A 13,313-nucleotide genomic window follows, 5' to 3' on the forward strand; every position below is an offset into this window, starting at 1 on the left:
AACTTTTAATACATCATATATGGTGCATATATAATTTGGTTATGTTTGAATGGAGGGCTCTGATTTTTAGAAATGTATTGTTTCCATGGGAATAAATACAATCCAGTGAACATGGATTTCATGTTTACATTCTACAACATTCAAATAAATGCATTCTTTTTTTTTATGTTTATTTTTGAGGGGGGGAGGGCCAGAGAGAGGGGGAACCACAGAATCCAAAGCAGGCTCCAGGCTCTGAGCTGTCAACACGGAGCCTGATGTGGGGCTCGAACTCACTGACCACGAGATCATGACCTGAGCCAAAGCCTGATGCCCAACCAACTGAGCCACCCAGATGCCCCCAAATAAATGCATTCTACTGAAAAAAGAATACAAGCACATTTCTGGATGAGAGAGTAATTTTTTTAAATGTTTATTTTGTTTTTGAGAGAGAGATACAAGTGGCAGAGGGGCAGAGAGAGAGGGAGAGAGAGAGAATCCCAAGCTGTGCTGACAGCAGTGAGTCTGACGCGGGCTCAAATCACAAACTGTGAGATCATGGCCTGAGCCAAAGTTGGATGCTCAGGTGCCCGAGAGTAATTTTTTAATAACAGAAAAGCTTTGGGAGAAATATTAGAAAATTTGTAGTCCAGTGGTAAAGTCCAGTGTTTGAAGATTTTATTCAGAGTACACCACTTTTTACCTCTATTTAAACAACCATCAAAGCAAAGAGAAAGCAGGAAACACTAAACAGAATCGACAAACCTGGAATTGGTCTATACTTCCAAACGAACCTTTTCTCTTTTTCATCTTAAATGCATCAAGGTCCTCGGTTTCCAGTGTCAGAGAGTCTTCCTGTTCTGTTTTTGACTTTAGTTCCTGTAGAGAACAGAAATTAAAAACACCTTATTGCTTTTACTTCCTGGCCATCATTAAATATTTATGCAGATAATCATTTTCTTCACATTTACTTTCTTCCTTGTAAAAAGAAAGAAAATGCATAGATGAAGGTTGGGGCTACTGGAGAGGAAAATAATGTTAGCCCCTCATTGAAGCAATAAAATCTCACAGCAAATCAAGGTTTACTAACATCACTTGGTTTTTTTTCATTGTTTGCCAGTGTTATAAATCAGCACAGCAGGTTAAGAGTCTGAAAATTACAAATGTGCTTTTCTCTTCTGCCTTTCTGAGCTCATGACCTTTTAGTTAGTCTCCCCAAGGCACCCATCTGCCATGGGGATGCTAGAAGTTATGACAGTAGAAATATGAAAATATTCAGTTTCTGTCATTCAGAAATAGGATTTTGTGCATGAGAACAGCCTTTCAAGATAGATGATGGGAGGTGCTTGGCAGGCTGAGTCAGTATAGCATGCAGCTCTTGATCTCGGGGTCATGAGTTCAAGCCCCACGCTGGGTGTAGAGATTGCTTAAATAAATAAACTTAAAAAAAATAAAAGATATGGGGCCCCTGGGCGACTCAGTCAGTTAAGTGTCCAACTCTTGATTTCGGCTTGGGTCGTGATCTCATGGTTCGTGAGACTGAGCCCCGCATCTAGCTGTGCTGACATCACACAGCCTGCTTGGGACTCTCTCTCTGACTCTCTCTCAGCCCTTCCCCTACTCGTGCTCTCTCTCAAAATAAATAAATAAAATTTTTAACAAAGATAGATCATGGTCCTTTATTTTCCATCCACATTTTAAGAAGCCTCAGGAGTTCTCCTGGGTTTAGAGATGATGCCTCTGTCCACCACTACCTTAGCAGGAATAAGGAAGGAGGCCATGAACCAAAGTGGGCTGGTCTGCATTACTATTGCTTATTGGTCCATGATGGATAAAACTACAGAAATTGAAAGTGTTTAGAAACCTTTATAAAATTGGACAGAATAATTTTATGTCTGTTGAATATTAATAGTTACAATAAATAATTAAAAGACTGACTTGTATATTTTAATTTTTTATTTCATTTTCATTTTAATACTAAAATGGGCTTGACAAGCTAATAATAAAATGAAAACTGCACCTTCTCCACAGGTAATTTCAGAAGTACTGATATAAAGGAAGTAAAAGGAAACTCTATCATGTTCTAGCCCTGGGAATGGCAGAAAGAAAGAAAGAGATGGCAAGAAAGATGTGTGTTCCAGTTTTCCTCCCTCCGAATTTTGGCCCAGAAAGGGGGTGATAAGTAAGGTATATCACTGGGGGCAGAGGGGCAACACGCAGATGCTAGTGCAGAGGACCCACCCAGAGGGGGCTGCCCAGCCCCGCTGAAAGAGCAGAAAAGTTCGATCAGGGAAAGAGGGATGAGAGGTGTCTGGGTGGCTCAGCGGTTAAGCATCAGACTCTCGATTTTGGCTCAGGTTATGATTTCACAGTTCATGAGTTCGAGCCCCACGCCGGGCTCTATACTGACAGTGTGGGACCTGCTTGGGATTCTCTGTCTCCCTCTCTCTCTGCCCCTCCCCTGCTCATGCTCTCTCTCAAAAATAAATAAACATTTATTTAAAAGAAGAAGAAGAAAGAAAAAGAGAAGAAAAAATGGAAAGAGACTTATCATATAGAATCCTTGGCGTCAAGTGATGTGGATCCTGAGAACCAATGACCATTTCCCCATGATAACTGACCCCAAAAGTGAAGAAGAGGACAGGCCACTGGGCTAGCAAGATAGATGGGGACCTAGTAGCCTCAATGGGGATTCATAATGCCAGAGGAGGTGAGATGAAGCCAAAGCAGCTCCATGCTCTAAACTGAAAGCGAGACCAGACTACAAGTTTATGCCAACTCGGGGCTTCATCATTGGAACCCAGCAAAGAAAAGCAGACAAGAGAGAGCACATTCCAGCCAGTCACACCCAAGGACCAACTGAAATTCAGGTGACCCTTTTCTCTTCAACTCCATATGATGCAATAAAAGCTGTATACCTGACCATCGCATACACTGGACTGAATATTCTTATTCAAGAGAGCTGAGAGTTACTTACAGGAAATGGTTAAATTACCAGAGTAAGGTTTGAACAGATTGGACATTTAGTTTGTTCCTAGACTTCCAGCAATTATCGTGATGTGGATTGGGCAGGGTGAGAGGGGTGGTGGTGTCATAAAGAACACAGGTCTGCTGCAGACTAAATAAAAGAAATTTTCTCTGCTCACCTGCATTGTATTACAAGTGAATATGACCCTGTTATATTTACCCATTAATTTTTTCATGCTTCCTAGCCTCTCATCCATAGTTATAACTTAGTCCCCGTCATAGTCGCAGCAACGCCAAGATGCTGAAATAAAGGCACCTTATAGTTGCTTGGAGCAGACTCTCTGCCCTTCCTCTTCTTGTGAGTGTACTATAGTAGGTGTCATCCTCTCTACATGTTACTCTAGACATTATTGCCATTCTCTTACAATATAATCCCTGTTATAATATTAAAGTAACTGTTCACCAGGTACGATGCCAGGCTTTTCATATCTATTTAATTGTCCCATTTAATCCTCACGATAATCTTCTGAGACAGGGACTATTAAAAACTCCATTTGATAGCTGGAGAAAATTGGTGTTTAGAGAGGTAAAAAGCTCAAGATCACACTATGACCCACAGTTTCAAGGGTTCCCACACTTTTTCTTACAGCCTATGCACGGACTTCAGTTAAGAACTGGTACTCCAAGGAGAACCCACACAGACGTCGTGGTATTCTCCGGAAATGGTTTAGTCAAAGGGAGAATGAAGAAACAGGCATGTTGGAAAGTTAGCCCCAAACAGAAGACTGTGAGCAGCTTTTCTGTTTTTGCATGAAGTAATGGAAACTTTAATATATCTCTGGAATAGACTTTTTCCTTTTTCTGGAATACTCGTTCTCCCTTTACATAGGGTCGTTTCCCTAGAATGAGAGATATGGCTAGAAGAAACAAAACTGCCCTAGATGAAAATGTAAAAAGTTTAAGTTACAGGCAGATTTGCATTCCAGAAGACTATGTATGCACTCTGACCAAAAGAGCTTCTCTTTTCCCAAAATAGAGACTTAGTGCTATGTCTTGTTGGTTTAAAACATGATCTAAGAGAGCTGAGAAGCTGAGACCCAAAGATCATGTGACTGACAGGCAGACCTAATCCTCACATTGGAGGAAGGACCATAAGAAAGAGACTAGGTTGTTGGTAGTAGAAATGAGAATTGAATAGGTTAAAGATATTCAGAAGGTATAATCTATATAGGACTTAGTGGTTCCTGCTTAGGAAGAAGACAGAGTCAAGGATGATTGCTAGCTTACCTATTTGAATGGATTGAAATGTTAGGTAAAGCACATGGAAAACTATGTATTTTCCCCTATGAAGGGAGCAGGGAGGGGAATTGTGGTGAGATAAGCAAGGAAGATCATGAATTTAATCTATAAGACAACCTAATGAGGATGTCAATGGTTGGATATAGGAATCCAGAGCTCCAAATACAAATCTGGGGTTAAGGATTAAATTTGAAAGCTATCAGAGTTAAATCGTAGCCATGGAAAAAGATGAGGTCATCAAAGATAGAAGACAGAAGAGGCATAAGCCTAGAGGTTTGGGGAATTCCCATACATTAAGTACTGATCATGCAGGATGAACTAGCAAAGACAGAGATTAAGCAGTCAGAGGAAAAAAACAAGAATATAATTTCACAAAGGCAAAGGGGAAAATATTTCAAGGAAGGAAGGAGTGGTGAACTATGCTGGATGCAGCTGAGGTTTTAAGGACTTTAGTGACTGAGAAAGCACTAGTGAATTTCTCAAAAGCTTTGAAGTAGATGGTAGAGACAGGAACCAGACACCAAACTGGAGAGGATGAGAGAATGAATGGAAGCAGAGGAAACAGAAACAGATGCAGTAAGCTTTTCCAACCAGTTTGGTTATAAAGGTGAGAAGACAGAAAGAGAAAAGCATAAGGTTAAAGAAGGATAATTTTAAGATGAGAAAAATCTAGGGGCACCTGGGTTAAGCATCTGACTCTTGATTTCGGCTCAAGTCATGATCTCACAGTTTGTGAGTTCAAGCTGCACTCTGCACTGACAGCGCAGAGCCTGCTTGGGATTCTCTCTCTGCCCCTCCCCTGCTTGCTCTCTCAAAAATAATAAACTAAATTAAAAACAAAACAAAACAAAGGGGGCATCTTGGTGGCTTAGTTGGTTAAGTGTCCAACTTCAGCTCAGGTCATGATCTCAATAGTTGGTGAGTTCGAGCCCTGCCTTGGGCTCTTTGCTGTCAGCATGGAGCCTGCTTTGGATCCTCTGTGACCCCCCTCTCTCTGCCCCTTCCCCCTCTCTCAAAAATAAACATTAAAATAAACAAACAAACAAACAAAAAAAGATGAAGGGTGCCTGGACGGCTCAGTCAGTTAAGTGACCAACTCTTGATTTCTACTCAGGTCATGATCTCATGGTTCATGAGTTCAAACCCTGCATCTGGCTCCATGCTGACATTGTGGAGCTTTGCTTGGGATTCTCTCTCTCTGTCTCTCTCTCCCTCTTTGCCCATTCCCTGCTCGTGCACACACTTGCACACTCTCCCTCTCTCTCTCAAAAATAAATAAATAAACCTAAAAAAAAAAAAGAGAGGAAAAAAAAAAACAGATGACTCAGATCAATGGAACAGAATAGAGAACCCAGAAATGGACCCAAAAACGTATGGCCAACTAATCTTTGACAAAGCAGGAAAGAATATCCAATGGAATAAAGACAGTCTCTTCAGCAAGTCGTGGTACAGGGACATGCAACATAATGAACTTGGACCACTTTCTTACACCATACATAAAAATAAACTCAAAGAGATGAAAGACCTGGGACAGGGACATGCAACATAATGAACTTGGACCACTTTCTTACATCATACACAAAAATAAACTCAAAGAGATGAAAGACCTAAATGTAAGACAAGATGCCATCAAAATCCTCAAGGAGAAAGCAGGCAAAAACCTCTTTGTCTTGGCTCAGCAACTTCTGACTCAACACATCTCTGGAGGCAAGGGAAACAAAAGCAAAAATGAACTACTGGGACCTCATCAAAATAAAAAGCTCTGCACAGCAAAGGAAACAATCAGCAAAACTAAAAGGCAACTGACAGAATGGGAGAAGATATTTGCAAACGACATATCAGATAAAAGGTTGTATCTAAAATCTATAAAGAACTTAGCAAACTCAACACCCAAAAAACAAATAATCCAGTGAAGAAATGGGCAAAAGACATGAATAGACACTTCTCCAAAGAAGACATCCAGATGGCCAACCGACACATGAAAAAATGCTCCACATCACTCATCATCAGGGAAATACAAATCAAAACTACAATGAGATACCACCTCACACCTGTCAGAATGGCTAACATTAACAACTCAGGCAAAGACAGATGTTGGCAAGGATGCGGAGAAAGAGGATCTCTTTTGCATTGCTGGTGGCAATGCAAGCTGGTGCAGCCACTCTGGAAAACAGTATGGGGATTCCTCAAAAAAAATAAAAATAAAACTACCCTATGACCCAGCAATTGCACTACTAGGTATTTATCCAAGGGATACAGGTATGCTGTTTCAAAGGGACACATGCACCCCCATGTTTATAGCAGCACTATCAACAATAGCCAAAGTATGGAAAGAGCCCAAATGTCCATCGATGGATGAATGGATAAAGAAGATGTGGTATATATACACAATGGAGTATTACTCTGCAATAAAAAAGAATGAAATCTTGCCATTTCAACTACGTGGATGGAGCTAGAGGGTATTATGCTAAGCGAAAGTAGTCAGTCAGAGAAAGACAAATATCATATGACTTCACTCATATGAGGACTTTAAGACACAGAACAGATGAACACAAGGGAAGGGAAGCAAAAATAATATAAAAACAGGGAGGGGGACAAAACATAAGAAACTCTTAAATGGGGAGAACAAACAGAGGGTTACTGGAGGGGTTGTGGAAGGGGGAACGTGCTAAATGGGTAAGGGGCATTAAGGAATCTACTCCTGAAATCATTGTTGCACTATATGCTCACTAATTTGGATGTACATTAAAATAATAAAATTAAAAATAAAAAAAGAAAAATCTAAGATGTTTAGTTTTTTTTTTAATGTTTATTTTTATTTTTGAGACAGAGAGAGACAGAGACTGAATGGGGGAGGGTCAGAGAGAGGGAGACACAGAATCTGAAGCAGGCTCCAGGCTGAGCTGTCAGCACAGAGCCCGACATGGGGCTCAAACTCACGGACCGTGAGATCATGACCTGAGACGAAGTTGGACACTTAACCGACTGAGCCACCCAGGCGCCCCAAAGATGTTTAAAGAAAGAATCCAGGAGGGGCGACTGGGTGGCTCAGTCGGTTAAGCATCTGACTTCAGCTCAGGTCATGATCTCGCCATCCATGAGTTTGAGCCCCGCATCAGGCTCTGTGCTGATGGTTCAGTGCCTGGAGCCTATTTCAGATTCTGTGTCTCCTTCTCTCTCTGACCCTCCCCCCGTTTATGCTCTGTCTCTCTCTGTCTCAAAAATAAATTAAAAAAAAAAAAAAAAAGAAAGAATCCAGGAGAAAAGAAAAAGTTGAAAAGATTGAAGAAAAAAAGAAACGAGATAAAGCACATACTGCTTAGAATAGTATTAACTGAAGATAAATGTTAACTACTGCTATAATAATTACATTATTAAGACTGAGTACTTCAAAGAAATTAAGAAAGTAATTCCATTTACAATAATATCTAAAAGAATAAAATATCCGGAAATAAATTTAAGCAAGGAGGTAAAAGACTTGTATAACGAAAATCAGAGAGGATTGCTGATAGGAATTAAAGAAGGGGGGCTCAGTTGGTTAAGAATCCAACTTCAGCTCAGGTCATGATCTCACAGTTCCTGAGTTCAAGCCCCGTGTCAGGCTCTGTGCTCACAGCTCAGAGCCTGGATCCTGCTTCAGATTCTGTGTCTCACTCTCTCTCTGCCCCATCCCCACTCATGCTCTGTCTCTCTCTGTCTTAAAAGTAAATAAAACATTTTTAAAAATTAGAAATTAAAGAAGACCTAAATAAAAGACACCCCATGCTCATGAATAGGAAGACTTAATATTGTCATGTGGTGTCAGTATTCCCTAAGGACTCTACAGATTCAGCCTGATCCATATTAAAATTCCAATGGCCTTTTTTGCAGAAATGGAAAGGGTGATCCTTAAATTCATATAGAATTGCAAGGGGCCTCAAATAACCAAAAAAATCTTCAAAAAGGACAACAAAGCTGAAGGATTTCTTTCCAATTTCAAAACTTACTACAAAGCTACAGTAGTAAAAATAGTATGGTACTAGTATAAGAACAGACATATACACAAATGGAATAGAACTGAGCTAAGAAATATATCCATAATACAGTCGATTGATCTTTGACAAGGGTACCAAGTCCATTCAATGGGGAAAAAATAGTCTCTTCAACAGATGATGGTGGCACAACTCAATTTCCACATGCAAAAGAATGAAGTTGGACCTCTACCTCACACTATATACAAAAATTAACTCAAAATCAATCAATGACTTAAGTATAAAAACTAAAACCATAAAACTCTTAGAAGAAAACAAAGGGGGTAAATCTTTGTGACTTTAGATTTGGCAATAGAATCTTTAAAGGATACCAAAAGCACAAGCAACAAAAGAAAACATAAAATGGACTTCATAAAAAATTTAAAATTCTGCTGCATCAAAAACTATTTTTTTTTTAACATTTATTCATTTTTGAGAGTGAGAGAGACAGAGCATGAGCAGGGGAGGGGCAGAGAGAGAGGGAGACACAGAATCCGAAGCAGGCTCCAGGCTCCGAGCTGTCAGCACAGGGCCTGACGCGGGGCTCACGTCCCCTCAAGTCACGGACCGCGAGGTCATGACCTGAGCCGAAGTCGGACGCTCAACCGACTGAGCCACCCAGGCACCCCTCAAAAACTATTTTCAAGAAAGTCTAGGGGAACCTGGGTGGCTCAGTCAGTCTGACTTCAGCTCAGGTCATGATCTCACAGTGGGGAGTTTGAGCCCCACATCGGGCTCTGTGCTTAGAGCTCAGAGCCTGGAGCCTGCTTCAGATTCTGTGTCTCCCTCTCTCTCTCTGCTCCTCCCCAACTCACGCTCTGTCTCTCTGTCAAAAATAAATTAAAAAAAAATTTTTTTTTATCTTGCAAATCTTGCAGACAGGAATTCACCTGCTGTTCAAAAAAAAAAAGTTTAAAGACAACCTACAGAATGGGAAAAATTTATAAAAGTCATGTATGTGAGAGAGTTTAATGTCCAGAGTACATAAACAAACTCCTACAAGTTAAAAATAAAAAGATAATCCATTTAAAAAGTAGACAAAGGGGCGCCTGGGTGGCTCAGTCGGTTAAGCGTCAGACTTCAGCTCAGGTCACGATCTCGTAGTCCGCGAGTTCGAGCCCCGCGTCGGGCTCTGGGCTGATGGCTCAGAGCCTGGAGCCTGCTTCCGATTCTGTGTCTCCCTCTCTCTCTGCCCCTCCCCCGTTCATGCTGTGTCTCTCTCTGTCTCAAAAATAAATAAACGTTGAAAAAAAATTAAAATAAAATAAAATAAAAAGTAGACGAAGAATGGGGCGTCTGAATGGCTCAGTTGGCTGCACGGCCGACTTCAGCTCAGGTCATGATCTCATGGTCTGTGAGTTCAACCCCTGCGTCGGGCCCGCGTCGGGCTCTGTGCTGACAGCTCAGAGCCTGAAGCCTGCTTCGGATTCTGTGTTTCCCCCTCTCTCTGCCCCTCCCCTGCTCACACTCTGTCATTCTCAAAAAATAAGTAAACATTAAAAAAAATTTTTTTTTTAATTTTTTTTTTTTCTTCAATGTTTTTATTTATTTTTGGGACAGAGAGAGACAGAGCATGAATGGGGGAGGGGCAGAGAGAGAGGGAGACACAGAATCGGAAACAGGCTCCAGGCTCCAAGCCATCAGCCCAGAGCTTAATGCGGGGCTCGAACTCCTGGACCGCGAGATCGTGACCTGGCTGAAGTCGGACGCCCAACCGACTGCGCCACCCAGGCGCCCCAAAAAAAAAAATTTTTTTTTAAAGTAGACAAAGAACTTGAATAGACATTTCTCCACATAAGTTATACAAATGGCCAATAAGAACATGAAAAGATGCTCAACATCATTAGTCATTAGGGAAATGCAAATCAAAACTACAATGAGGTACCACTTCCCTCACACTTGGATAGCTATAATAAAAAAGAAACAGAAAATAACACATGTTGGCAAAGATACAGAGAAATTAAAACCCTCACACATTGCTGGTGGAAATGGAAAATGGTGTTGTCACTATTGAAAATGGTGGTTCCTGAAAAAATGAAACATGGAATTATCATATAACCCAGCAATTCCACTCCTCGAACTTAAACAGTTAACTTACAGGTCGATTTTTACCACAGTATATGATTCACAGTAGCCAACAGGTGGAAGCAACTCAAGTGTCTACCAACAGATGAACGGATGGACAAAATGTGGTATGTCCACAAAACAGAATATTACTCGGCCACAAAAAATAACGAAGTTCTGATACATGCTACAACACGGACGAACCTTGAAAACATTATGAAAAGTGAAATAAGCTAGACACAGGCTAAATCTTGTATGATTCCATTTTTATGAAATAGCTAGAACAGGCAAATTTAGAGAGACAGAAGCAGATGAGAGGTTACCAGGGCACTGGGGGAAAGAGGATAAAAGTTTTGAAAACAGCTAGTGGTCTCAGTTATACAACATTAGGAATGTAATCAGTGTCATGGAACTAACTGTACACTTAACTTGATTAAAATAATAAATTTCATGTCTATTTTGCCAAACCTTATAAAAATTAATAATGTAATATACCCAAACCCACTGAATTGTTTATTTTACATGGGTGAATTGTATGGTATGTGAAGTATATCTTAGTACAGCTGTTAAAAAAAAAAGAATCAGTAACTTGGCTTAAATTATGTTCCAAGTCTTGGGTTCAGCTTAACATTTCAATAGAAAAGAGCCCGGTACCTAATGCTAGATGAGTATTTGTTATTGCTGTTGCTATGATCATGATCCTCCTCCTCTTTTTCAAAAAAGTCCTGTGAGGTAAGTATGATTGAGGCCATTTTTGATAAGTATAAACAGACTCAGAGAGGGTAAGTGATTTTCTCAATAAATAATCCAGCCAGGAACCGAGAAGGCTGGGATTTGAACCCATGCTGGCCTGGCCCCAGAGCCCAGGCTGACACCATTAGTTCCTCCACAGCCCAATCCATTCTATAGAACTGCTGGGCATACAGGTCTGATCACTCTTCTGTTCATTATGAATGAAATGGTACTATTTTACCTTGTGCTTTTTCCCGTGATGTCACATGGAGGTCAAAGCACTTTGGAAATGGGAAATCCTATCAAATGTCAGGTATTTTTTTAGAAAGTCAGCTTTATGTTTTTGACAGCCTCAAGTAAAGTAAAGGTCCTAGTCAGAGAAACTGTTATCACTGTACCTACCTTCTTCTATGAAGTGAAAGCCTTCAAGACAGTACTCAGAATTCAATAAATAGGTTTTACTATGTAAATGAACCAAGCATTAAGTGAATGAGGACAGCAGCCAAGGAAAGGGCAAGGTCAGATACCTCAGAAGCCAAGTGGCTTCATCAGCCCTGAGCCATTTAACATTTCATACTTATGCTTGCAGGAAAGTATGACAATATTACTTTGATTTTTTGTTGATCCCGCTGAATTTCTGCATCCAGTTGCTTCCTTTTTTCATTTTCTTCTCGAAGTCTCTTTTGCAGCTGTACCTTTTGATATTTCATGTGATCTACATTCTGCTCTAGTTCATTAGCACGTTTCTCATTTTGGATTGACAATGATGCCAATTTCTTACTATTTTGTTGCTTCTTCTGTAAGACCTGTGAGCATATGGAATATTTCAAAATGAAAAGCTGAATCTCCCACAGACCTCAAGTAAACTTAAACTTTTCATTCTATGGCGAAGGTAGGCATTTGCCTAGATTTTCGTTACTTTTGATAGGTTCATAATTGTTTTCTACATGTCTACTTTTACAATTGGGCCACTATCATAATTTTCACCAGATACAGAGAATGATGAGACTCCCTGATACAGACAGCCAAACAGAACAAATTTTATGTCTCTGCTTTTTTACTGCGTTTTAGTTTAAAAATGATAAAAATTAAAAGAATATAAAACTGAACTATATATTTAAAGACTTATCTCTGACCCGAAATCTACTGTCCTGCTCCCGACACAAAATTACCAATTTCTTAAATATTCTTTCAGAAATAATTTATATGCATGCAAATGAATTCAGATATATTCTAAACAGATTTTCACCTTCCTTTTTTTCCACTTATCTTAGAGATCATCTCACAGAGATCTGTTTTTTTATGTGACTGCAAAGTAGTCCACTGTGCTCTTCTTTTATAACCAGCTATAGCCTAAATAATTAATCCTGGAGTTAAGATGATCAGTAGAGATACCGTTTTCCCTGACAGTGACCAACTGTTATAATTACCAGTTTAATTATTTGAAATAAAGCTTCTTCTCATCTAGCTCAAATATAATTGAATAGCATAAAAAATGTTGAACATTTACTAAGAGTTTATACTAATATAAAATATCAGTGTTCCAATTTACTCCCGAGCAAACATATTAAACGTGTATCATGTGTCGTAGCATTGCACTAAGTACGTGTTACGTTACATAAAAAAGTTAAAGTGAGGTCATTTGTAAATTGTGCAAACTACAATTAATTGTTCCCTTTATTTTGGCAGTAAGTTGTCGGCAAAAACATATTTTGTTTAAACTCAACTAGGTATTCACAGAGGCACTGTAACTTACAGCGCTACTGAAAACTGTAGTCTGTGAACCAGTACTAGTCCCAGACTCGTTGTTAGCCTGCACCGCTAAGCATGCTATGGGATTCAGCTGACGCTGTTTACGTCAAGCCTTTTTTTTTTCCAAATACATAACATTTATTATTAAAAAATTTTTTTTGTTTATTTATTTTTGAGAGAGAGAGAGTCAGAAAAGAGCAGAGAGAGAGGGAGACACAGAATTCAAAGCAGGCTCCAGGCTCCGAGCTGTCAGCACGGACCCTGACGTGGGCCCAAACTCACGAGCTGTGAGATCACGACCTGAGCCGAAGTCGGATGCTTAACCGATGGAGCCACCCAGGCGCCCCATACATTAAGACTTCTTTGATGAAGGGAGCTATGCTCCCATTTGCCTTTATCTCGTCAGAGACCAAAAACAATCTGCAGACAAACTACTTTGAGTCCCACTAGCTTGGAGACCACAGGACTCTGTAGTTTCCTATCCCTAAATCTGGACAGTGGCTTTGCCAC

The 13,313-nt window shown here is 40.1% G+C and overlaps 1 protein-coding gene across 2 annotated transcripts in view; it reads right to left on the minus strand.

The window, feature by feature from the left end:
* Nucleotides 1-13,313, minus strand: part of KIF27 (kinesin family member 27) — a 93,551-nt gene that overhangs the window by 26,631 nt on the left and 53,607 nt on the right. For both annotated transcript variants that reach the window (XM_043565363.1, XM_043565362.1), the window contains exons 11-12: nucleotides 11,660-11,857; nucleotides 745-858 (exon numbers count right to left, since the gene is read on the minus strand). In XM_043565363.1, coding sequence (XP_043421298.1) covers nucleotides 745-858; nucleotides 11,660-11,857 — 312 coding nt within the window. The remainder of the gene's footprint in view (nucleotides 1-744; nucleotides 859-11,659; nucleotides 11,858-13,313) is intronic.

This window comes from Prionailurus bengalensis, chromosome D4 (genome assembly GCF_016509475.1).
Source record: "Prionailurus bengalensis isolate Pbe53 chromosome D4, Fcat_Pben_1.1_paternal_pri, whole genome shotgun sequence".
In the NCBI taxonomy this organism is placed as follows: Eukaryota; Metazoa; Chordata; class Mammalia; order Carnivora; family Felidae; genus Prionailurus; species Prionailurus bengalensis.